The sequence below is a fragment of the Hyalella azteca genome, unplaced genomic scaffold, assembly GCF_000764305.2.
Source record: "Hyalella azteca isolate HAZT.00-mixed unplaced genomic scaffold, Hazt_2.0.2 contig11277, whole genome shotgun sequence".
NCBI classification, from domain to species: domain Eukaryota; kingdom Metazoa; phylum Arthropoda; class Malacostraca; order Amphipoda; family Hyalellidae; genus Hyalella; species Hyalella azteca.
The window spans coordinates 342391-370138 of record NW_025941278.1 but is presented as its reverse complement, the minus strand read 5'-3'; the positions used below and the strand labels follow the sequence as shown (position 1 = coordinate 370138).

The following is a 27748-nucleotide window of genomic DNA, read 5'->3' as shown; positions in this document are numbered from 1 at the left end:
TTCCATGCTTTTATTTCATGGCAATTCCTTGCAGATTTTCGGAATTTTCCGGTTGCTTCCATCAAAATGAGCATCTACCTTATATTATTCGACCTTAAGGCGTACCCGAAACCATGAAATCAGTAGCCCGAGACCGGTTTTAAGCTAACCTCAAGTACTTCGAGACCATGTTGACGCACGTCTTCAAATAAAATTTCGAGGAAATGACGAAACTAAATTTCTAGGAAATACTATTCCGCGTGATATGTATACAATTAAGCCTTATCCTCGTGAATACATGACCAACCACTTATTTCTCAGAGAGCAATTAATATACAATGAAGATTACGGTGAAAATGTCACGTAATGTCGTAATGGAGTTAGAATTCGTTTCAAAACTTCTTTGCACCTGAGAATTCTGTAAAAAACAGGTAGCAAAAACTTTGCCTCAGGGCTGACTGTCGTCCAGAGTTGCAGCAATCGCCTAACAAAGATGACATCGCTCAGCTGATGATCAAGACCGAGTGATGAGGTATGAAGGTAGGATAAAAACAAGACGAATGTTCCATTATTCATTGGACACGTCGACAGAAAGATAACATGGGAATATTATGACAAGACGATGTCCTCAGGTGGACAAAATAATATATCAAGCATTGAGTAAAAGAGTTTAAATAATAATAAAGATAACAAGCAACCACAACTGAAACAATTAGAAAATCCAATACTTGGCTAGCAAAAAAGAAATGCACTGTGAAAAAACCGGTAAGAGCCTCATCGATGCTTCAAGCTGTGAACAATAATAGCTAATGCGTGATAAGAGAATTAGTACATCCATTGAAGTCCGAACTCATTTCCCGGCAGAGATTAAATAACTAACACATGTCACGGTCATTGACAAGACAACCGCAAGTCCAGACGAGGTAGGCAAAGTTTGAATCATTTCGTGATCTTCAACATCCGACTATCGTCATACGCCCTTGTCAAGAAGCATCCGTACGATGAAAAGTAATGAAACAGTTATTAATTACGTATCACTGGAGAATTAATACAAAATATGAAACGCCCACCTTGTGATACTTCAACGGTTGAAATAATATCAACAGCTGCCTTACTACTGCATCCTGTCATCAAACAAATTCAACCTCCTTCAGCTATCGAGCCTCCATGATAGTGTTGATAAAAATTCCTCAGCATAATAACAAAACGCTAAAGTTAGGAGACAAAACACATTGAAATTCGATGAAACAGCATGACGTGACGATCGACAAAAAATTTCAAGCCTAATCGAGAACGAAATAAAGTTCAAATCAAAAACAGTTTTCCGAATTTGAACATGAAGTTATGAGACCGTTACGAGGAAGAAAATAAAACCCATAACAAATTGATTCATGAGCATAGGGACATTTAATTAAGTCACTTATGTGGACGGACGGACGAACGCGTATGTAAACCACTCCAAGATTCGAGTTGTTCACAGAACGAAACAAACAGCCTTTCTAACCGGTCAAGGACACGTCGACTAACCCAGCTACATCTCACTAACAGGTGAATAATACCTCATTTGTTGTAAGTATATTACTATTTACACAAGAACATGAGACTACAATTTGAGGACCAGCCCGAGTATTATACTGCTTGCACGTGCTTAACCAATAGTGATGTTACGCATTACCAAGTTTCTAACAGCACGAAAAATATCCAGTCAGTCTAAAAGCATCTAAACAAAAGCATTCCCTGCAATTTGAAGGAAATAATATCAAATGTATAAAAAATATTAATTAAGAGTAAGTAAAACCAGGAGTGCTCACCAATAACCAAACACATTGCATTTAACGAATTGCTAACTTGAATACGTGCTCGAACTAGTCTGGCTGACTAGACATGCCATTAGGTGCAAGCTATCCCGCACATCACATCATCCGATCACGCACATCGGACACCACGAAGCAATTATATTGGTAGAAAACGAGATGAAGCTTTGAATAACTCACATTATTCACTACTCGGTGTAAGGAAGCCAACCATAGATGATCAGCCGCCATCATTTAAATATTAATAATGTTCACCGATGGCTAGTGTAAACAAGCATAGTATCTAGAATGAAATTCACCGCATTTGACAATTGAATTCAACCATATTAAAATTTAATTTGTTCAAATCAATCAAGATTAGTTGGAGCGCAAATTTCCCTACCAATGTGCAACGCTTCTAGCAAAGCTTAATGAAATCCTTCATTCCCATAGGACTAAATTACATAAAAATGCAATCAATCTGAAAATGGACCCAGCTTTACAAGAAACAAAACATCGCTAGAGATCAGCTCCTCTAAGTTTATAGATGAACGTAAGTAAGAGGTTCACGGCTGCATCAAAAATTTTATTTACAGACCAGCTACGAGTTTCATGGAGAGTGCACGATTATCTACCGAAATATTAGGACTCAAAAACATCAGAAAAGCTAAAACCTGCAACCATTACTCAGAAATAAGAAGCACACACCAGTGAGCAGCAACACCCAAGGTTCAGACGTCCACTGAAGAAACATCATCCGAGTGACATTAAATAAGTTAAAGAGTTCAGAAACTTCCTTTAGAGCGGATAAAACCAACGGTCATAGCAAGCAAAATTAATAACATGCCAGTGTGAAATAAGAATGTGCATTGCCAGAAATGATTTTGGTCATTCAAACGCCAGGCAATAAAATAAAAGTATATAGGTACATATATTCACCCACATTATTATATCAAGTTGAGCACGCAAATTTATATAGCGATTCATAAGCAAACTCCCGTCTGGTCATTGATCATAAAACAATATAAATTTAAATTACTGTACTTCCAATTAGTATTCCCTTCCTTGCACACAACGGCATGTGTGTTATAATGCTACGCTATCAAGTGTGGACTTAATTATTCTTAAGCACACGAACAGTAATCGCCCATTCGAGAAAAACTTCAAAGAACTACATTCGTAAAACATAAGACGATTTTGGTCACTAAATTATTTTTCTGACCTTCACAATTCTATGTCTTGAGAATTTCATCGAGTGATATTTAATTAAATTGGATAGCTAGGGCAGGCGCTAACAGCTACGATTTACACTCGATCGTCCAACGATAGTAAAAGACGAAAAATAAGGACCAGGTTGCTGAGACCTTAGGAACTATTAAAGGTAAGTATCAATTTATACAGCTTAATTTAATTCTTAGATATAGATCACATTCTCCTGCTGACATACAAAAATTAGGAAAAATTAGTTAAGTTCGCCTCCAGCAACCAGAATAAACTCAGTAGAGTATAGCCTATACAAAGATAGCAAAAAATGACTGAAGTCGTGGAGTGCTAAACAAAAGCAACGAAACTTGAGAAAAAAACACAGCCAGAAAGCCTTACTTTGATTTCATTTCCATTAATAATTCTGTTGTACGCGGAATCAAAAGCTGAAAATAACTCTTGCAAAGGCTGATAATGATAAACCTTTGCACTACAGATTATATCAAGTCTGAGCTTTTCAACTTCAAAATACTACTGAACGAGCTCGTCTGAGTTGCTGGAGGCGAGCATCATCTCGATGCTGTCATCATGAATAAGTAGGACAAACTAGATACAAGATATCAACAGAAAATTACATTAGATACCAATTGCTAATGCAACAAATAGCTATCAGGTGAGGTCACCAGTAAGGAAGAGGCAAGTGATACGGCGATATTTTCACTTGCAGTAAAGGTAGGTATATTCTTTGTAATTCACAGTATAATTTGAAATAACACGGTTGAAACGACACTGTTAACGTCTCTTTATCTAAGTAATGCACATGGACCTAATGATAAAGGGTCATAATTGGAGTGGATGTAAAATAATCTAATAGAATAATTCTATTAATTATCAGGCACTACTTTATCTAACACTCGTTCACAAAACACTAGGAAAGTCTGGAGCGTTGCAAATGTCTCAACAATCAGCAACGAACCAAACGACTTCACGACGCAGAGGGAAAATCAAATTATAACTAATGAGGCACTCGAGATATTTAAACCACACACTGGTAATAATAGCCAGTTTCAATTCTAACAAAATTCACTCTTACTGGGAAAGCTAATCACAGTATTCACATTAAATCCAGTCTCGATTGTCTTTGTCTTCAAGTTAGTACACTTGTATAATGTAAGTTAAACTACAAGAAAAGTTTGATAATCACTATCAACTCACTTCCTAGTCTACACGTTTGAGATTTTCAATACTAATTTTCCCACTACTTGCTGACGCCTTGCTTGCCTTTGAACTGTTTCTTTTCTTGACGCTTGTTATTATTTGATTTCAACTGACTCAGAGATTGAGCATTTTCAATCGATTTCCTCTCAACTGAAGTTGGTTTGCCATCTAAAGATGACTTTCGAGAGTTGTTCGCGGAAAATAATTGGCGGTCTTCAGCAGCAGGTTTATCTCCTAGCTCTTCGTGACGCTCGGTCGATGATGCTTTCTCTGAAGAAGAATTTCTCTTGTCTTTATTAATTCGACGACGGTTAGGCAAAAGTTGGATGGCAGATGGGGCAGTGCCCTCGGCAAAGGTATCAACTCGTCTGTAGAATAAGATGTACGGAACACGAGGAGCGTAAAAGCGTTGCAACTCGGCTGAAACGATAGGTTTCACACATGAATCATCGTAATGAAGCCAACAATGATAGCCTGGATGATAAACATTGCAAACGTAGTGGCCTTTGTTGGCGTCCTTGCCGTCGTGATAAATGACACTCACGAGTTTATATTTCGTTTGTTCGCCAGACAGCTTCTTGCGTTTTTGCGGGGAGATGAGATCCTTGCTTATCTCGAGGTCGATCGAAAGAGAAATGTCTTTGGTCACCTTCTGCAGGCCGCCGTCTTTGCTGTAAACAAAACGTTTTAGCTGAAGTATCAGTACTTGGGGAAGCTGTTCCAGCAGGTAATGGCTGCTGACAGCGAGCTCTTCTTGAGTGTCCGTGCAAGTGTAACCAGCAACATCGGCTTTACTCACGAACTGGTTCAGTGCTTCTTTCACACTTGTTACAGCTTCATCTTGGATATCCAAAGGCAGTGTAATGAATGGCTCCAAGTTGTTGGTAACAGGCGAGTTCCCTTTCTTGATAATGGCGCGTGACTCACCCCAGAATATTTCACTGATGGGCGAATGCGAGAACTGCGTAGTTCTAGTGATGCAAGCCTTGTTTTTAGGCCCCATGGTCACCCAGTCATCGTTGTTGTCATCGGCTTGACCGTTGGGAAGAACGACAGCAGAGGGAATTTTTTGACCACTCAATTTTTCCTTTTCAAGAGCAGCCAATTTGATGCACTCGTTGAATTCATCATGACTGGCATTCAGAAGAAAAGAGAGCATCTCTTCAGCATCCTGCTGATAGCCTTCCTGAAACTGGGCGCCTGTCTTCTGCAGTAACATCTTCTGCACTGAAGAAGGCTCAAAAGGATCACCAGACTGCAGCTCCGGTAAGTTAACAACGTTCTGGCCTGCTTTCTTGCGAGCGCGTACGTTAAGGTTGACAGCGCTGGTGTTCATTGGCCTAAATTCGTTTAAATATGTTATGATGCTATGTGAAATTGGCATTGTGTGGGGAGTAATGAGGGAACCAACACGTTGCTGCATTTCGCTGTAAAGGTTGACGAACTGAGGGACAGCAGTGAGAGATTGCAGAACTGTGTTGGAATAACACCAGTAGTTCTTGTTAGTCAGGCCCCGAGGTTGAAGCATCACGTTACTGCTGTCAGCCTTATACTCTGACAGGAAATCTGTAACGTTGAATTTAATTAGAAATAGTCTAAAATAGTTGAGAAATATTCTTATCACTGAAATGTCTGAATTACACGTTAATGGTGACAAATAGTAACCAATATAACCAACTGAAACCTTTTCTTCCAGTATTTAAGAACTTTAATAAATTGCATGCTTAAATATATTCTATTATTAGAAAACACAATAACTTTAATTTAGTATAATTACACCAGATTTCATGCTTTCATTTTAGCTAATGTGAGTACGGTGATCATAATTATAGAAGGCTACAAATTTATACATACCGCCAATTTTAGTCTTGTCCATTTTGATAGCTGTGTCATCGACGGGGGGCGGTAAAGAAACGGTGTTGTCGAGCAGCTCGGACGCTGCGGTGGATGCAGGCCCAGCAACAACAATGGCCGAGCACGTGGCAGCAGGAGCAGGCCTGCTTGAAGGCGTTTGCTCGTCTTCCAACTCCAACGCCCCGTTACGCATTATTGGATGTATCACGGCAGTCTGCTCGGTAAACAAAGTATGAGTCACATAATGGCACAACTCCCATGTTATCATGCTATGGTTCAGATTTTAAGAAATAAACATGGGGATGTATAAAAATTCGAATATACACACACGCACCCATTAGGTCCCATTATAAACAAACAGAAAGAGCTTACCTTGACAGTTCGGCCAGACATGTTGCCCTTGAAAGTTGCCTCCCAGTTTTTGCTCTTGCCCCAAGCTGAAGGAGCAGCTGGTTCATTAGCATTGGCAGCTGATGAAAGATGAGAAGATTCAGAGACAACGGTTCGTTGCTGGTCCTCCTCTTGCACTTGCTGTTGTTGCTGTTGCTGCTGCAGCCGTTGCTCTTGTTGAATCCGCTCACGTTGTTGCTCTTGTTGCTGCGGCTGTTCAAGTTGGTGCGGTTGGTTTTGTTGCTGTTGAGGTGGCTGCTTCTGTCGTGGCTGCTGTTCTTGTTTCTGCGTTTGCTTTTTATTCGCCGAAGGAAGAGGAGGCTTCTCAGCTGTCCCTGCATGAACATGCATCACAGTAGGAGCGCTCTCGCTGGACAGAGCTTCAGACATCACAGCAGTTGCTACAACCGAAGTGACTTCAGCTGAGCAAGGCGAGGCGTCTGCAGAGATGGAGGTTGCATGAGGTGAAGATACCAACTTCTTATCGGAGGACAGCAACTCTGATGATTTTACGGAAGAATTTTCCAACATTGGACTCGTTTTGGAACCTGAAGCTAATGAGGGAGAAGTGATGCCCCCGCTAGACTTTTCTGCAGTTACTCCGCCTTGTTTTACTTCATTGGAGTGCATAGGTGCCAGTCGATCAAGATTTTTTTCAGGTATTTCACCAAAGTTGAGAACAGAATCGCTGCCAGACGCCATAACGGATGTGGTATCAAAAACAGGATTTGACGATGTTATACTGATATTTTTGAATGGCGCACATGAGTTATGATCAGAACGAAGCTTGAAATTTTCACGCTGATTTTGACTTTTCCGAAGTTCCTCAGTAATGCTCTCAGGAGAAAACTCTCCAAAACTAAATGAAAATGAATAACTTTGCTCATGACTAGTTTCGAAAATTGGGATGATTTCAGAATCATTGGCCTCGTTGCAAGGGCTGCTAGGTGTTACCTCATAAATTTGGGAGTTGCCATTTGGAGCTTCAGAAGTTTGTGCTGTGATGAAATCACCCCCGATTAAACTTGCAGCGTCGTTCCCAGCTTGGCTTGTATCAACTTCAATGTTAGCATATTCATGAGCTAGCTCTTCCATCAAAGGAGCATGAATCGACTGGTGGCTTGAAGTAACATATGCCGCATACACAGGAACTGCCTCGTTCTGCGAGTCTCCAGCAGTTGTGACTACATATGAAGCAGTATTTGAAGACAATTCTAGAGTGTCCGAAGTTGCAGAGGTGAAGTTCACAGAACAGACTGGTGACGCTAAGGAAGACGCAGTCATATTATCAACAGAAACTTCCTCTTGTGAGAAATTATGCATGCACGATGAGTTATTGCTCTGATAAATCATTCCTGTATTCACTGAATTGGACGAAACAGTTGTGTATGCATTATCATGATGATCAGAAGGAACACAAGACTGAGGGACCGTCACGAAAGCAGTCATATGGTCAGTATAAGAGGCAGATGTGCCAGTATTGGGCACATCAAGATGGTACGTCATAGAGACATTTGGGAGCATCGTGCCATGAGCCGGTATCGGCATAATGTTCTGCGTTCTGGACATGTTATTTTCGCTGATGTAATTCGACGGAACATTAGCTATCAACGGAGCAGTGACGCCAGCGATACCTGTAGTCTCACATGGCGAACTACAGCCGCTGTCTCGTGCAGTGTCATCAACCTGAGGAACATTACTGATCCCCATAGGTACGCCAGGAGCAATTGCAACAACGTTGAATGGAAGCATGTTCGAATACACATAACCATCATTTCGAGGTTGATAAGGTATTGTAGGAGTCATAAAAATGGGAGCTCCTTCAAAAACATTCAGCGAAGCATTGTTGATGTTTTGTGAATCAGTTATCATCCTGCGCGCTCCGTGGACATCTCGGTCATTACCAGGGGCATTTGAAGAGAAATCAGACTCGTTGAAATCACACATCTCTTCATTGATGCTGTTCCGGTCCACTCCACTGCCTATAGATGAGCGGTCGCCTTCACTGCGTCTGGGTAGGCGTTGAGCTCCCGTTTCTCCTCGATGAGACGGCAAGCCCCTGCCACGGGTCATGGCTCTGGTGGCACTCAAGGCTGCATCGCGCGAGGCTTTGGCTCCATGCGGTTGTCTGGAATGTGCTCCGGGAGATGGATAATGAGGTTCATGTTGAGGCTGTACGTACGACATGCCAAAGGGGTAATTGGAGCCAGGCATCGGAACGGCATGATGTAGGCTCATGCCAGGTTGCTGCATCATCGCGCCTGGATTCGCGAGAGGTGAAGCTTGTGCAACGCCTGTGTAGGAACCAGGTGAGTTAAACAGTGAAAGATTTACGAATGAATTGTTAACATGAACCATGGCGTTGGCACCAGGGTTTTGATTGGTTTGCACCTGTGGTGGTTCATGATGACGGTTATTCGGTCCCAATAGATTGTTAGGCACAAATGAAGTCCTGTTTAACATAGGCTGATGTGGGTATCGTGGCAAGGGGTGTTGGTGAATAGAGGAAGTGTCGGACATGCTTGAGATGGGAGGGGTGGAAAGCAGAGGAGACGGAGCAGCAGCGGAAGCTGAAGTCCGAGGTAGAGGCAAAGATGTGCTGGTGGAGGTAGTGGCACTGCCCACAAGGGAGTTGGTCGAGGACGAGTCGACCAACCCAGCATGACCTTCCTCTCGAGCACCACCTGCACACACTAAACCAGCTGCACTACTCGCGTGTGCCTCTGACTTGTCCAACCCACGTCTTCCTTCCCTCTTAATATAACCACAACTCCTGCCTGCCTCTGCTTTCCTTCCAACGCCCATGGGGTCACACATAACGAAAAATTGTGCCAAGTTTTAAGTTTTAACCACTTCCCTGATAAATGGCTATTAATGGTTACTAAGGGTAAACTTTCAATAACATTACTTTTTCATTTGACATTATACATATCCAGTTTAAGCAACAGTCGTCAAGGTCATCAAATAGACAAACTGATGGTCTGAGTAAAAATATAATAAGGCATTATGAAAACAATATGATTGATCATGGCACTTGATACCAAGAAATGAGATATTTCAAGAATTATACAAGATGATATGCTGTATATATGGCCGTATTATGAAAATTTCTATTGGTCCTTTCCATCGAGATTTTAAACAATGTACCGTATCCCCCCATTGATTTCAGTTACTAGTGAGAAGAAATGCTTGGAATTATATTTTTGTACAACACAACTCATAGTTGTATTTTAGCAACATCCAAATTGAAAAGCAAGTCACAACAGGCTGTGATTTAATTACAGAGCATAGTCTTACATTGCTACACTCCTGCCGCTTGCAAATTAACACAGGCAATATCAGTAACAAACAAAAGAAAAACCTAAGTGCGAGTCAGCCTTCAGAAAAATTTGAATTATGATGACTTTAAATCATGCAATTTCTTGGCTTCATCAAGGAAGTGGTTAAAATAACTAGCCAATTAAAAAGGTGAAGCCTAAATGAGAATTTCTGTTTGAATTCATGACCCTGAATGCTTCACAATATCAAATTTAAAAATGAGAGCATGGGATATCCACCAAAGTTTTCAGTGTACACGCAGACTCAAATCAATCAATAAACTGTCAATTTCAGCTATATACAATAATACCATATATACCAAATTATCAAAGATGGTCAACATATGAATTTTCATGCTAAATTTTAAAACTAATATGAATCCAGACCTACTCGTGAGTCATCCTAGTATAATCAATTCAACAGCAGCTAAAATACAAATATTTCGTCAAGATTATACAACAACCTACTAGCTATGCAGATTCTATCAGTACTCACCCTCAGGATGCTGCTGAGCATACAGATCTGGTCTGTGGAAGTACTGGTGCTGTAACAAGGCAGGCGAAGGATAGTGGTAATACGGCGGCATATTCGCCACATACTGCATGGATGACGGGTCGTAAGTTCCGTAACTACCGCCATTGGTAACTGTGTCTTGGTTTGCGTGTTCATGATACTGGTCCTGATACTGCCGGTCATACTGCTGCTGGTAGGAGCCGTTGGGGTATCCATTGAGAGCTTGAGCGTGAACCTGGTAGTTAGGGTTGCGTGTGTTGATAGGAACGTAGGCGGGGCTATTGGCATTCAGGACTGAACTGCACACTGTGTTTTCGTCCGCGCGATATCCGTTCGCGCGAGGTTCGGGTACCTCAAGATCGCCGGACATTGAGTTAGTTCGACTAGCCATGGTCGTGGGAAGTTAAGAACGGCAAGGTAAACTTGAATTTTCAATAATTTAAAATCTTGGGTTCGACATTGGTTCCAGCAGGCTCAGCAGCTGAACGCGTTCGCTCGTGTACGAGGATGTGTTGTGTGTTAGTGTATATATGTTTGTGTGAGCTTCCTCACTGCAGGAGAATGCACCCGCAACAGAGATCCTGAAACAGATAAAAACTCATTAGGATATGTACTTTGTTGCTTAAAAAATGCTCCAAAAACTGATGCTTATTCGAAGAATTCAAAGCAACTTGAATGCAGTCAGAGGAACGCGTAGATTTTAGCAGTGTAACCACACCAATTTATTCTTCACCGTAAAATTCTTCAGAATACATAAATGGCGTATATAAATCATTATGAACGATGCGATAACACGTTAACCGGCGCTTTCGTTGCGTTCTTGACAACACATAAGCTCTTATAACATAATAAGGAACATCTTCGGTCAAATCTTCAACATTTTTAGCAACATTCACCGCACCACTTTCCGACACAACTAGAAGAATAAACAGTTTTCTGTTCTGAACAGCACAGGAGATAGATTTTAAACACATGGTACGTGTTGTCCAGAAGCCACGAAGTATCGGAAATAAATTTATATCCATGCGACGGCAAATTCTTCGTAGCAGCAATTCATTGGATGCGACAGCAACAATTTTCTTCAAATAAATTCTTTCGAAGTTAGAAATAAATCAACAAACTAGAGCTTCTACACTTACTTCGAACAATTTCTTTTTCTTTCGTTGCAATCAAACTGTTCTCAAGTGGGTTTTCTTTTCCGTACGAACACCAAATTTAAAGTTTCGAACAAGAATTATATTTGATTCTAAATCCATTTATTTAAGGATCACCAAAGAACGCGAGCACTTGTATCAATGATACAACTACTACTAACACTTCGCGAGGCAGGTAGGTGCGCCAAGACGAGCGGTACGCAGCGAAGTCTTAGCAGCGATAACCGCACAAAACTAGCGCCTGCAGCAGCGTACTTGAGCTAACACGTGGCCGCGTGTAAAATTCAAAATGGTCTCCCGCGAACGAAAGAAAGTTAATGACGACGACAAACCGCGAATGAGTCGATAGGAAAAAATAACATCGCCCAATAGAAATCTCTCGAAAAATGTGGCATGCCAGGGAAGTGCGCAGAATTGGGCATCAATATATACTTAACACAGGAATAGCGGCTGCTAAGTCGTAAGAGTTAAAGACAAGGGTGCCTCAAAACAATCAACCTACATTACATTCACATGTCAAACAAAAACTGGTTTCAATCGAAACCAATCGTCATACAAACGATTAGAACAATTTGGCCGGAGCATAATTTTCTCCAAATATTCGGAAACACGCTGATGAAACCAAGAGGAATATTACTAGAACACATTCTAATCCACTTTCAAGACTTGATTATTATTTTCAATCGATTGAACAAACGTGGTGCAACAACTTAGCGCACGTAATCAACATCAATGCGGCAGTTATATAAGTGACTCACGAACTTACCGGTTACTCGACAGAACAAATTTCGGAGGAAACTATAGTATTCTATGGAGTGAACAATAGGCACAGCACAAGTACACGTTTCAGTCACCGAAGCTGGACTGCAAGTGAACGATTTCTTGTTAATCTCCTCCAAGCGCGCGGAGAGGCGACCACGCGTTAGGCATAACATGCTCACCAGAAAGGTCGTGAACAAAGATCTGGATAGAATCTCAAGAAAATGACCGTAAAAGGTACTAGCAAAAAAAACGTATTCCCGCCCACTTTGAAACCAGACTTTGAAACACGTGTGAACAAAGAAAAACATGTCATTAGATAATGTAAATTAGATCGGAAATGATTAGCGTTCGCGACTACATCAAAAACTTTTACGAGCTCTTTAAGCGATTAATATAACAATTAATGTTGCATTGAGAAGAGAGAACAATTGTTGCATTGAGATTTAATTTCTTTCGATAGTATTTTTGAATACTATGCGTCTATACATAATTTAAATCACTTTTCCTGTTAAGTTTGTGTACTTACATACATTAAAATACGATTTTTCAAGTGTACGAATATTTATTTCCCCCCACTGTATAACAAAGTAACTGCAAATATTTCAGCCACGAGGAAGACAAGGTCGGATTTGCTCACATTGATCGAATTGGTAGGTCTCATTTTCCCGCCGCATAGTTAGAACTAGCTTCCATGCCGGCAAATGACATCAAACAGTGACCAAATAAATGGAGTATGAGCGTTCGATGAACACGTTCTTATATTTAAAACAAAACTTAACTAGGCAATGAGAGAAACTTTAGCATACATATGTCTAGTACGGTAGGTATACAAAATATATACACAGCAATCTAACTGAATTTATTTCAAGCCAGAATATAGTGCTGGAATTAGTAGTAGCTACAGTTGATGCAGAGAAAAAATATAAATGAATCCTAGAACGGAAGGAAAAATATTTGTTAGTAATCAAAAGTCTTTGTTCGCTGAATGATTGGGATCATGGTTGAACTGGTATAAGGTTGACCCATGAGAGCCTTATTTTTAAATGCAAGTGATGTATTTAGAATTTAGAAAACATTCACAGTAGAAAGACTCACTCAAGAAATTCATTCAAGTAAATAAGACTTGAGTTAGTAGTTTAAAACTTTTACTAATATTAAAAATTACAAATATATCACAATGCAAATGAAGTAAAATTTTGATATGAATAGAACAGTTGACCAATCAAAAAAAAAAAAACTACAATTTTGCCACACTCAATCTTCTAACATTTCAACTGGAAATGCATCTATGAAAATGCTGACATTGATACACATGTCACTATCAGCCTAAAGCATGAAAATGCATTCTGTTCAAAATTCCTGGCACAGATTAGGATCCACAAACCTATGTATTTTTCACACATGATAATTAGCAACCATTTACTTTTCTAGAGCAACAATATAGTTTTCTCGGGTTTTCAAAGTAAATTTTTATGAAAAATAATCATCTCTTGGTACGAGGACAGTTTACAGTCATATATTCATTTATATAAATAATCCCTTTAATCATTCTACTGTTGAGTAGTGAGATTTCAATGGTTAGACTGAACCATTTCTGATGATATCCCAATGAAGCTTCCCATAAATTCAGACAAAAATTCAACAGTGTAATCATGGGATCTACATGATTCTCTCTCATGGAATTACTTAGGTGCATGTTTAGGTTGAGTTTCTAATATCAACATCCAAGGTTTGTGACATCTTATTTCAATGGTTATGCAGGAGCTAATTGCTGATTTCATGCGTTGCTATTTTTGAAAGTTTCACTTTTTTAGATTAAAGATTGGAGCTTGCAGACCTTTATTCTATTTCATCACACTTAATGTCATTTGAATTGCTTCATTTTTCATGATCTGACTGAATCTTGGTGCTCCTATTAGTTTTATTAATTGCATTCATTTTATTAATTTCATTTATTTGATTAATGAATCAAATCTTGTGATCTTGATCCATCTTGATTTCCACCCCACAAAACCTTCTCCAAGGTATGGCAAACATCACACCTACATGTGTAGGTGTGGAAAAAAAAAACTCAACCAAAATTGGATAAAATCCTACTTTTACCAAGATAGTCACTTCAAAGTCATACTACAGTCATTCCTTCAGGAATGAAATAACACAGCTTAAAAAGTCAAGTATTTTGGTTTGATTAGAAATATTGCATGCGTTATTGTTCCAAGAAAGTTCCAACATAAAACAGTTCAGTATGGTGCTACTACCAAAATATCCTGTAGTGACTGCACCCAGAACATTTTTTAGAAATCTAATATTTGAAGTCATGCTAGACTTCAATAAAACTGTGTTGTTATTTACACAAAAATGCAAAAAAAATTGCTTCAACCAAAAATTGTTTTGCATACAATAAAATTTCCCTTTTTTGGCAATTTCTCAAGTATCAAAGATTTGACAAATGTGTGCACAGCTAGGCAATGAAATTGAAGCCAGAAAATTACTTTGTAGCTGATAGAAATGCACAGGTTTAAAAATCAAATTACTTGATTGCTTTTCTCACTGCAGCCAAAGGTATTGAATCATGGCTCTAAAAACCCAGTTGTGCCATAGAATGAAGTTTTTCACATCAACTCAAATCTGCTTGAAATACATTTTATATCCAGTCATGTATGTAGCCATGATGGTGTGGAAATTATATAAGTATGTGAATAAGGAGCACTGAGGTTCTAGGAAAAGTTGTATTTTTCCAGCCTAACAGTTGCATGGAAGTTTGTCTAATGTTGGTGCACTGTATGACAGGCAGCATGGTTAAATTTTGGAGCAAAAACATATAAGAAACGGAGCTTTTGGGATATTAAAACTACAAGCACTTATCAAAGAATAACACATGCCCATGGCTGCACAAACAGGCACAAATTAAATTTACTTTCAAACCACTTTGTAAAGCTTTTCCATTATTTATGGCGCAGTAAGATTAGGACTCCAGGAATTTTCACCAATCTTATTACTAATAAAAATGCATGCTCATATGTTGTTCTTGATAAATAGAGTTTTGCTGAACTGAATTTTTTATTAACCCTTAACGGCCGGCGCAATGAATTGTTTTGTAAAAAAAATATCGAAGTTGATTTTTGGGCTTTACTGACTCATAATAAGAGTAATGGATGATCAAACCTAGAAAATTCACTTTCACTAAAACAATATTAATGGTGTACGAATTAGTACAGTCAGGACCACACATGCACCAAAGGAAACATTGAAAATACATATGTTATCAGAAAAAGAGCTTTGCTGTTGAATTAGAACCAATTCATTTTCTTATGCACATATTTGACTGCAAAAATACATGATTATTTAGAAGTTACTTATCATAGTAGCATCTTATCGACTTGTAAATCCTCTTTTATTCACACAGTAAATCACAGTAAAAAAATAATAAAATGGCACCTGTTACAAATTTCACAGCCAGCACTGAGGCAATATCCCAAATAAATATGCTCCTTATAACATAAAGCTGCAGGAAAAATATGAGCAAATTTGATGTAGACAGAGCTGGGCAGTGATACTTTGAAATGTAGCGGCCGCTACCGCTACCGCTACATGCTCTAAATGTAGCGGCGCGCTACCGCTACCGTTACACCCACTAGATCGTAGCACCGCTACCGCTACTGAAAATGTAGCAGCCGCTAGCGCTACTGCCCACCTCTGAATGTAGATCAGCTGATGTGACATTCCAGCGATTGTGGAATGCAACAAAATGATTTGTCTTGTTATTGAAACAGAGATGCACATTGCATTTTGTGCATGCAACATTCGAGCGATTTGCACAACCTTCAAACGGCGAATGCGACGAGCTTCTGCAACAAAGGGCCAGTGGCCAACTTGATCATATCGAACAGAATTCTGAGAGACAACTGTTACATGCATAGTTTTTCGCCTCTTACTCTCAGGAGTTTCACAAGCTGAAGGCCTTCCTCTTTTATTGATTGATTTGCCTGCTTCCATGAGAGCAAATGCTACGTGAAACTTGAAGTCTGATAGTGCAAGGACACTTTTACGTGGCATGTCTTACAAAATTGTATCTCGCTTATATAAAAGCCAGCTGTTGACAAGAGCCATGTCGAACATGTGGAACAACATCTTCAGGTAGTATTTCTTTGACTTCAATGGGGTTCTGGTGATGGCAATCAGCTGATCTGCCTTGTCTACTCCACCCATTGACCGATTGTAGATTTGAACAATGTTTGGAATAGTGACTTTGATGACCTTCTGTTTTTGGTCAAATCTATCAACTTCAGAAGTAAGAATTTGAGCTGGCAAACGATGACAGCATGTTCACAACACGGTTGTCACACCACCGTACATAGAAATATCGCATGTTTCGCTGATCAGTCTCTTCTCTTCAAATGCTCCTCTTCCTCTCTTCATCAATTGTTTACCTTCTTTTTTAAAAATTTTCATTCCAGGCACGCGATTTGCCCGAACTGTTCCACAGCAAAAGATTTTTCTTTCTGCCAAGTGTTGCTGCAAAGGCACCAAAGTAAACCAATTATCAATGGGCACCTGCATCTGTTCTTCACTGAACCAATGGGCACCTGGGCAAAACGTTGGATCTGAAACACTGTCATCATTATCGTAGTTTTCATCAACATCGCTCGTATTAGCTGCTAATATGTCCATCCTTTCAGCAATAGATGCTTTCTTGGCAGACAATCCATAAAAGAACCAAGTAGCCATATCTAAAAAAAATAATTATGAGAAGGACTGCCAATCTCAAAACAGAGTTTGGCATGCTATGTCTATATGGATGTTATGCCTAAAACAGTAATATAGTTGCATTTATCTGCATTTAGGTGTAAAAAAAACAACGATTACCTTGATACGACGAACTGAACGATTTTGCCTATTTGTGTCTGGTAATGAATGGTGCTGTCCGAACTGAACTAATTTGTACTCACCAAAAAAGGGCGTCCACAATATAAATATAAGCTCCAAATAATTTAGCTAGACCTTATATCACACATATGAATCATGCTCATCTCACTGGTATTTTTTTCGTTGGGATAACTAACCTCCCTGGGAGTCCATGATGGACAAAAGTTGACAAGATGAAAGGTCGTCTGTCACGCTACAACTTCCGTGACATCAGGTTGCCTATTGAGCACAATTCCCCTAATTGAGCGATGTGGCGGTGTCTGGCATGTTGTTCTGGACTGTACCAATGCGTTCACTTCGGACTCAGAATCCACTCGCTAATATTTTCTCTATAGTATAGCTTTGAAATAGACTGAACGAATTCGTTCACTACGGCCGTTAAGGGTTAAAAAGGAACTTAGATGCTTAAAACATGAAGTCTTTCTGCCTATATTGAATACCTATATAAATTTAAACAAAACATTTTTTCATATATATAGCACCTTAGGCCAGGGTAGCATTCCATATTAAATGAAAGAACATGAGCTTTCAGGAAATTCAAGCTTTCTGTCATAATGTAGAGCACCACATGTCGCTACCATCAAGTAGAGTAATAAGGGACAATTTTGAGCATTTTTCCTCTAACAACTTCTTACAATGAAACATTTCATTAATAAGTTTTTGCTCATTTTATATCTCTTTCCTCTTGTGCTCATTTTATAGCCCTCCCTGAATTTTCTGCTGACATAATTATCAAGTACCTCCAGGACATCAACATGCTTGACAACATTTAATGCCCCCAAAGACTGCTGAATGGGGGCACCAATACTTCAGTAGGTGACATGCCTCATCTTAACCAAGTAACCAAGTAAGTAAATTGATGAAAATGTTTAATGTTTTCTGAGCGTTTCAAGACATTCTACATTGATGGGTTCGGTGAAAAAATACTGTAAAATAGGGTTACTTCGACTCCCGGGGTAACTTTGACCACTTTTCGTTTTTATAACAAAAACCCCCCAAACTCAAAAACTATTTGACATAGAAAAATTTTGTTAATGGGCATTAAAGGCCTAATACTGAGGCTACATAACACAATAGAAAGATTTAAAAAGTTTGCATATCTAATAGGTTAAAAAATTAAAAATGTTACCCATGAAAAAGAGCTATTATTTAAAGCTTGTCTGAGTACCCCCTCCAATCTTTTTATTTTTTGGTAAAATAAATCCAGGTTTTGATGCATTGTAGTAGAAATCTTCTAGTTACATATGCAAATGACAAATTTTAGGAAAGTGTCATAGTTTGCAAATGGGGGCACTGCCCCCAAATGGGGGAACTTGGACCACCTAATGTCAGCCCTGACGGGGTAACATAGACCAGCTAGGAAGTTAATATAAAATTACCATATATAACATATTTTATGTTTGACAGCCTATTTATGTATTTTCTTCATGTCTCAGACTCTACAGAGTCTTATATATGGTAATTTTAACTTAATTTCCAAGCCAGTCAATATTTACCCTGTCAGGGCTGCCATTAGGTAGTCACATTTCCCCCATTATGGGGCGGTGCCCCTAGACTCCTGCGTCTCGAAATAATTTTCTCGAAATGAACCGGGACAGACGAAACGAGACGAGAAAATTCCGGGAAAAAAATTACGGGACAGAGGGTAAAATTTGTCCCGGAATAAACGTATGAACCGAGACAAGACTTCTGTCCCGGACTTTAAAACTTGTGTCCCGGTAAATTATGAACCGGGACGAGACAGTACTTAATAGTATTAAATATTATTTAAAAACCAGCATGATACATACATGATATAAATTACAGAATAAAACTGTACGAAAGTTTTTGGTGTAATGTTGTCAACCTCAGCCTGTTACTACTTACTAGTATACGTCAACATGTTTGTTGTTACCAGAGGTGGGCTGTCTCGTCTCGTCTCGTCTCGGAATAAACAAAATGCCAAACGCAGGAGTCTAGGTGCCCCCATTTGCAAACTATGACACTTTCCTCAAGTTTGTCATTTGCATATGTAACTAGAAGAGTTCTACTACAATGCACCAAAACCTGGAGTTATTTGGAGTTATTTTACCAAAAAATATAATTGATTGTACCACCTGGTCTAAGATACCCTAAGAGCTGGGGTAACAAAGACCATCACTTTTTTTGAAATTACATAAAGACTATGAGAGGCAGGAGCCAGCAATTTATGGTGAGTGAAACTAGAGTATAGACCTGGTTTTAGCATGTTTCAATTCAAGTTTAATTTAGCTAGTAAAAAAATGGCATCATTTATAAAAAAGGTGGTCCAAGTTACCCCATTTTACGGTACTATGAATTAACACGTTAGGAGAAATCTGTTTTTTTTTTTCATTCAATTCTATGTTTTTTTCAAGTATAATCTAGTTTTTTTAAATAGTTGCTGGCACTGCCGCACTGGTAGTGGTATTCTTGTAATCATAAGTGGCAACTTGGGAAATACTGTAGTTGGCTACCGTTTGAATAAGTTAGGTGTCAGTAATGTGGCTGACTAGATAAAAGTATCACTAGTCGCTACGCAGTTGCAGACTTCCAGTAGAATGAGTCTGAATGACTAGTGACTACAAATCTCCAATCAGTTCAATCAAGAAAATATGTCAATTACTACTTATACATGGAATCAGGAATGATCATGACTAAATATTACTTACTAAGGTACTATGCTCTGCAAATAAAGTTAGTTCACACAGTTATCTGTAATCCGGGACAGCAGCCGTGGGTAATAAAATTGACTCGTAAACAGGCCCTGGGCCCAATGCCAACCATCAGCATGCAATATCTACACATAGCCTCAGTGCCCTCAGATCAACGAGCTGTGGGTAACTCCAGCTAACAGTAAATTTGCTTTGCACAACACAGCCACTGCTTCACAGCGCTGGAGCACAACTGGCTGGAGCGCAACAGGCCCGACCGCAACAGCAGCGCAGGTTAGGTTACGTTATGAGTAGCTGTTGCAGTAGGGCCTGTTGTGCCCCGGCCAGTTGTGCTCTGGACTGTATGCGCTCCGGCCTGTGACTGAACGGCACTGTTGTGGTGAGCGTTTTGTGTCAAAAGCCGTGTAGATGCTCGGCTGTGTTACGCTCGGGAAGGTATATGAATCGCACTGTGGACTTGGGCTATGCTGACCTCTAGCTATCCACCCCGACAAACTGGAGAAAGATCCAGGCATGATGAGGCATCCAGCACTTCAACTCTCTAGTCTCTACTGCCGTAGGTCACACTCCGGGTCCAGAGAAAGACAATTGTGCATAAACAGATACTCATATCATGACATAACCTTAACAACCCATTGTTTGTTAAATTAAAAACTCATAAAACAATTCAACTGATTTTTTCCTTTCTAATTTCTATTTGTTTATAATTTTCTTGTTCAAAAATTTTATCACACCAATTATATCATTGACTTAGGGTTTGTTTAAAGAACTTTGAAAGCCAAGGTAAAGGAAATTCTGGTAAATTTTAATCCACTGAATCAACTCTTCTGAGATGAAGTTTAACTGAAAATGTTCCACGTATACTTTTGTTAAATCAAAACCAGTCTTGACCTAATAAAATTAAGCATAGTTTTTTCCCCTTCAATATTATTTAGCAAACTAAATGCTACTACCACCTGTACATGCAAGAGTTTGTGAAATTACAACCAACAAGGAGATAATTAGCAACTAAATTATGTATTGACATAATTTTTTGTGTGTTGTCAGAATTTTCATTGCTATGACTTCATTAAGGGCATTGAAAGCTAATTTCTAGCCTGATGGAACATACGGAACACAAATACGGAACATATTTGAACGAAACTTTGAACAAACCTAACCCCCAACAATGTCGTTTAGCTTGTGACAATTCTTTTTTATTTTGTCTTCGTTTGTGACTTATACCGCTATTTGTATGCAGGTCTTCGTCAATTAAAATTTAAAAAGTTGCCTCAGGAATGCCAGTAGTTTCTCCATGTATCCGTATAACTTGCAAAGAAGGCAAAATCGAACAAATTTTCACAAGCTAAACAAACCTAACCTGGGAGGTTAAGTTGGTATATTGAGAAAAAACTCACAACTGAAGGTGACAGAGAAAAATTGTCACCAGCTAAACATTACCTTTGGCATGTTAGGCATGTATATTCAAAGTTTCATTCTAATCTGTTCAGTAATTTAAAATAAATTTCTCGGTCACTGCAAATTTTGACACAAATTGCCATATAAATCACAAATGAAGGCAAACTAGAAGATTTTTCACAAGCTAAACATCACCGTTAAGTCCTGATTAATATGTGTACCAAGTTTCATTGAGCTGCATTCATTATTTTTGGGAAATATTCTTAGATCTTTGATCACTGAATTTGGATATTGGCCATAGGACCAGCTGTGACACCGGCCGCGAGTCCGGCCGTAAATTGGTCCGAGACCTGACGTTTCTAATGAACTACTGAATAGGTTTGAAGGAAAGTTTGAATATACATTTCTAACCCCTCAACAGCGATGTTTAGCATGTGACATCACAGTTAGGTTCTAATGAATATGCGTACCAAGTTCCATTGAGCTGCTTCATTAGTTTGAGAGATATTTCTTGATCATTGAATTGGGATATTTTATTTGGAGACTGGCAGCAAGTCCGGCAGACCGTTTGAGCAGGGCTCACTTACCTCGATGTGTGGCATGGCTAATTGCTCTCAGTATATTTCATCTTTGTGGTTCGATATTCCATATGCTACGACATGAGGATTGTGTCATTGCAAGCACTTTCATATCAAATACAATAATAGCGAATCTTGTTACTAATTATTCAACCAATAATTATTGCAAATGATAATAGAAATTAAGATCCAATAATTCTTTTCTATTTTATTGAAACTCAATTTTTTATCTAAAAATAATTTGGAAATCATGTTATATCTATAAATGTTTTTACGTAAATTTAGCCCTCCTGTCTCAATTCATTTAGCCCTGTCTTAATTTGGCATGATTTATTATCATTTAGAAAAAAATTTCAGACATCTGTTGAGATTATTTAAAAATATATTATAACAACGAAATTCTTATTGAATTGAAAAATTGTTTTCTATTTATTTTTACAAGAACTCGGTCCATGACAGTGGAGTTGCATCCTCTTTTCTCATTTACTTCAAGTGAAGTGTCAATAATCTTCAACAAGTTAAGTGTAATTAGCCAATGACTTTATCTATTTTTATCATTTTGAACTGATAATAATAATATAATTATTGAAATAATTTCTGATAGGTTATAGAAATACTTCTTTGCTTTTCCTCAAGTATTTTTTAATTTTACTGGGTATTTCGGTTTAAAACTTATGTAAATGATTGTGAAGTGCAATACAGCTTGCCATCTTGCCTGATCAACCTGTCATTTACTAAATAAAAGTAAAAAGCATTAAATTTATGAAGAAATACATGTAACTGAGGTCAAAATTATTATTAGCAAAAATTTTTCTGTGCAAACCAGTGTTTGTTTAAGGAAGAATGTTGCTTTCATTAATTTATAAATGATCTTGAAGATTAGAGTCATTTTGCATCCCGTCAGTAAGTTAAGACTGTGTTTGCGGTCCATGAATATTTTGCAATTTGCATTGATATACCGCTTACACGACGACTGCTGTGAGCGCAATCTTCAATGCGCAGCTGGCAGCCGCACTGCCACAGGCAGTGTTATCTAGACTGTCAGCGTGGTAGGTTGTCTGCTGTCGCGTCTGGTTGTCTGCCGGAGGCTGCGAGCCGTTCCTCAAATTTAAGTTTGGCGTTCACAAAACTCAAATTACCAAGGTAATTTAAATTGATATGTAATTGCACCATTTTCAAACATTGCTTGTACAGCTAATGTTTTACTCAAAACATTAGCTGTACAAGCAATGTTTGAAAGTTGTAGGCAAAAATAGACATTTTTTACAATTTTACAGTAATTTAATCACTGGAATAAATTAGGAAAATGTCATAGTACAAGGGGATAGAATTGATTATAACTCATAAGAACAAACACTTTCATCCCATAACCCATTCACAGGTTGCTTCTGCCAGATTTTTCAGAATTGATTCCAATATGATTCATCACCTGCCAGGCTGCCACTTGGCTGAAATTTTTGGTTAAAGCAGGTGATCAAGCTTTTTAGATCAAGGTTAAATAATGGACCACCATTCCTAGAATTTGAGCCAGCAGCATGTGCAGCATGAATAGCATGTCAAGTTAATTCTGATCCAGTGTGAAATTCCAGAGGGGTAATATATTAACTGGTAAACATAGCAAATTGGGAAGCAGGACCCAAAAATCTGGAACATCCAGCACACTTCCACTTTCCGTCCATCATCATCACTGATGAGTCTCTGCAAGATGCCACAGCTGTTTCATTGAAAAAAACAGTGCTTGCATCATCACAGTAACAAGAATGCAATCAATGCTTGAACGCGTCCAACATAAGTAACAAGAATCCAATCAACGCTTGAAGGCGTCCAACGTACTGTCACAGGGATCCAATCATCACTAGAATGTGTGCAACGTCACAGCCACTGGAATCCAATCAGCAATAGAAAGCTAGAAGGGACCGCCTCAAATGCACACAATGTTAACGCACTGATGCTAACTTAATGCGTAATGCTACAATTCTTATTTCACGAGTGTAATACAATAGCGTAGTTATGTCATTATTGATGGAAATCACAAAGAATAACATCTTCACTATGTACACTCACTCACAAATACATGAAAAACTGCCTATGATTCAATCTACAAATACAAAACTGACCACCAATGCAATCAGCTGAGACATACAATCTCCTTTCATTGCGAACAGCTGAACAAAAAATGTAAACAAAGAAGGTAACAGGGATACCAACTGCACTGGCAACCAATGTGAAAACGACATAGATATAGTCATGTGAAAAAATTAATGATATGAATTCTTTTATATTAAAAATTCATCAGTAACAGACATTCAACAGAACTCAGAATGATTTAATAACCTTCATAAATATTATACTGCATGCAGAATCAATTGTGTGCAACAGTGGCAGGAATCTAATGATGGTTAGTGGTTAGTTCTCATTAGCAATCGGTGGCTGACGGTGGGTGAGGTAACTACAGAACATTACAGTCATTACTGCAGATTAAGCTCCCGAACTTCGAGACGATAATTGAGTGAAAACTGTACGTGATATATTGTGAGCCTTCACAAGTTTTAATAATGAAGAAATCACAATGTTCACAGAATCTAAAGGAAAGAATCTAAAGAATCTAAAGAATGCTAAATTTATGACTTTCGAGTACTTTATTGACTACCTATTGAGTCTATTCTAGTCAGTCAACTGTGAAGTGTCATGTTGTTTGTTGTGCATTGCCTTTTCTTCGAGAAGTTTCTCCAACTGCCTATGAGTTTCTCCTCAATTTGAAAGCTGAGGTAATGAATAGGTGCCATATATGTTTTTTTATATTTAATTTGAAACTATTATGTTGGGAGTAAATAGTATTTCCTTCTGTAGATCCATCCCTCTTGCTTATCTGAGAGTGAAGCGTGCAATTAACAATCTTGCATGGGACCTTCTCTGTGTTGCCCGACGGCTGACTTGACGTTCATAGGATCATAGCTATTAGCTACTGTAACTGAAGCCAATTTCTGAGTCTGACGGCCTGCAAACCTGTTTCTAGTTGCCTAGAACGTTTTTTTTAAGGCAGAACACTTTTTTTATGTAAACCACAAATTATAGAATTCCAGCCTGTTAATAAATCTGATCTAGGGTAAACGCAGTATATTCCGTCACATTAAGGATGCATCGAGAAATGAAAAACTATAAAAAAATAACCGTATGCGTTACTCAAGTTCTGTTGGCTATAGGTGACTCTCAAAACACCATACTACGCGTCGGCAACAATGAAACGTCACAAAATGTTGCCATATTTATGTAAAAGCCTTTAGAATGCAAACCTACCAAATCCCTATATTCTGTCACTGTGTGTGGCAATATTTGGCACATGGTGAGGCGTATTCCGTCCGCGCTTCAAATTCTACTGATACGTAATGCCGTCATCCACGTGTTCAAATTCCATTCGCTGTGTGAGCTGTATTGGAATACATTAATACAACACAGCTTTGAATTAGAACACTAATGAATATTGAACACTACTTAATTATGCTTTTATTTAACAACTATTAAGCTTTTAATTAAGCAAATTTTAATTTTGTACAAAGCTAGGAACGATCTGTGTGTGTCCAATTCAAGTTGTGATGGAATTAGTTTTCATGTGTCTAAATCCATTTCTCAACTTAATCATCTATTAATTTATTTACCACTTGGAATCAGTGGATACATGTATACTTAAAGGATTCCTAATATATTCACAGACGTATTTATAAGTCTCAAACCATAATATTCTTCCTATACAAACAGTTATTCACTATTTTGTACTGCAAGGTCAACTGTCAAATTTGACACATTTTTCGATGATGTCACTGGGTAGCGTGCATTGTCTCTTTGGATCTCAAGATTTTCCCACTAGATGGCCAAGACCTAGTGTTTTGGCAGTAGTTTGAACTTTGACGCACAAATGTATGACGTCATCATTTCAATTTTCAACCATCAACGAACGCATGGAACCATAGTGGCAAACCAGAGCTTTTTTAGAATCAGTTCATTTTTAATTTCCTCATTTACTCAAGATTTAAACCAATTTCTTAAGTATGATAATGCTGGTATCCAGGATACTTTACTTGGCTACTTATAGGGCTCAAAAATGAACTTGTGGGAGAGTCTAAAAAACTCTCTGCTTTGCCACTATGCATGGAACTAAAACAAAGCTTAATATAAAGGAAAAGCTAGAGAGGTGATGGAATTACCCACGATGACGGAATATACCGCATTTACCCTACCTAATTGTACCTAATGTAATTCAGATTCAAAGATATAGATAAAGCATTTCATTTCAATTCATTACACATCAAAAACTTTGAATCAAATTTAAAGTTTCATTCCAGAAAGATGTAGGTATGAAACTCAAGAGATGATCTTTCTTCCTGTCCAAAATAAAGAAAATAAAAACAATCACTTTACCCGTGCTACAATTCACTGTTCACTGTTACAATGGCATTTGATGTCAATATCTTTCAAGATACATGCGTAGAAAAAAGTTGCTTTTTTAATGATACCTAAGTAGTAATAAAGTATTGGTTAAAACCTTGATATTTATGAAATGTAAACTTCTAGAGCAGATTTAGAAGGAATTCAAGCACGTTATGTAATAAGCCAGAATCGAGCATGTCGATTTGTGGACGTAAAAACCTGACGAAAAATTAGTAAATACTCTTAATCCGATTAGTAAATGAGGTCGATTAAAGCAAATCCTTAAGATAGACCTACGTTTAAAATTAGATACGAACCGGAACGTTTCTAAAGCGATATCGATAATCGAACGCCTGATAAACGTTTCATCCTCGGTGCACGAGACTACGGAATGTGGTGCAAGTATCAACATGGTTAATTCCTCGCCACCTGGTCACACGTTGCACGCAATAAACAAGTTTTTACCTCATGCTTACGAGCCACGAAAACTTGCTGAACAAATTCACATGTAGAATTGGCGACTTACCTATTGTATGATCATCTGAGAGGATGTTTGTTGACACAGGGGTTGAAAATCCACCATCACTGAAATTCTATGCAATGGCTGCAAGTCACCAGCCTCTACACAACATCATGGCCAACTGCCTTCTAATTGGTTGACACAAAACGCGCGCGGACATTTCTCGTGTTGCCATATGGGAAGCTTCTGAAATTGTTACTGAATATGTATTAGGACCAAAAACCTAAACAGAAAATCCAAAATAAATTATTGATGATTTGCAAAAATTTTTATTTTGAAAATAAAATCACAAAAATTTATTGGTTGCAACGACAGAGTGATGATGTCGAAGTCGACAACGGAAAAGCATTTAGGAGATGAGTTGAAATTTTCTAAGCACATTGAAGGTCAAGTTAATAAAGCCAATAAACGACTTGACTGATCAGACGCCCTTTCGAGTTCCTAGATTCAGAAACGATGAAGCAGTTGTTTGTTGCTGTCGTGCGCCCGAACCTAGAGTTTGGAAACGTCGTATGGTCACCGAAACTTGAAAAGGACAGAAATTTAGTAGAGAGTGTTCAAAGACGCGCAACAAAAATATTTCCGGGCTTGAAAGGCAAGTCCTATGAGGAAAGATTAAACATTATGATGCTTCCAAGCCTCAGTTATTGACGTCTGCTTGGGGACCTCATTGAAGTATACAAGTATACTCATGACTTATACAAGGCCCCAGAAGGGGTACTAGAATTTGAAACATGAACCAACACCATGGGCCACGGCTATAAACTAAAAAAACAGCGTTGGAACACATCCATGCGACAACATTTCTTCTCGCTTCGAGTCACCGACATGTGGAACAGCCTCCCTGATAGCATCGTTGACGCTCCGAGTTTTAACATCTTCAAAAACAGACTAGACGAAGCTATGCAGGAGCATATGTTCAGTCTTAAAGGTCCTAGCAAATTACGGACCAGGCAATAAGTCCAGCAGCTATCTCAATCAATCGTCAGCTATGGAAAGATCGGGTTCCAAAGGCCGGATCCCTTGTGAATCAAGTCACGAAAAG

At 38.6% G+C, this 27748-nt stretch overlaps 1 protein-coding gene across 4 annotated transcripts; it reads right to left on the bottom strand.

Moving 5' to 3' along the window:
• Positions 1-538: 538 nt before the first annotated feature.
• On the bottom strand, positions 539-26851 carry LOC108678800. Of its 4 annotated transcripts, none has more exons than XM_047882777.1 (5): positions 26710-26851; positions 10251-10849; positions 6420-9130; positions 6048-6261; positions 539-5759 (listed from the first exon to the last, which is right to left on the bottom strand). In XM_047882777.1, the coding sequence occupies exons 2-5, from the start codon at positions 10657-10659 to the stop codon at positions 4234-4236; spliced, it is 4860 nt and encodes a 1619-aa protein (XP_047738733.1). In that variant the 5' UTR covers positions 10660-10849; positions 26710-26851; the 3' UTR covers positions 539-4233. The 4 variants fall into 4 exon arrangements, with proteins under 4 accessions (XP_047738733.1, XP_018022762.1, XP_018022765.1 ...); XM_018167273.2 differs by having other exon boundaries at positions 6420-9121; XM_018167276.2 differs by having other exon boundaries at positions 6420-8731.
• Positions 26852-27748: the final 897 nt, after the last annotated feature.

Coding starts and splice junctions, on each gene's coding strand:
- LOC108678800 (XM_047882777.1), bottom strand. CDS start 10,659: ATGGCTAGTCGAACTAACTCAATGTCCGGCGATCTTGAGGTACCCGAA. Junction 6,262..6,419: donor TGTCTGGCCGAACTGTCAAG/GTAAGCTCTTTC, acceptor TTTACCGAGCAG/ACTGCCGTGATACATCCAAT. Junction 5,760..6,047: donor GGACAAGACTAAAATTGGCG/GTATGTATAAAT, acceptor TCAACGTTACAG/ATTTCCTGTCAGAGTATAAG.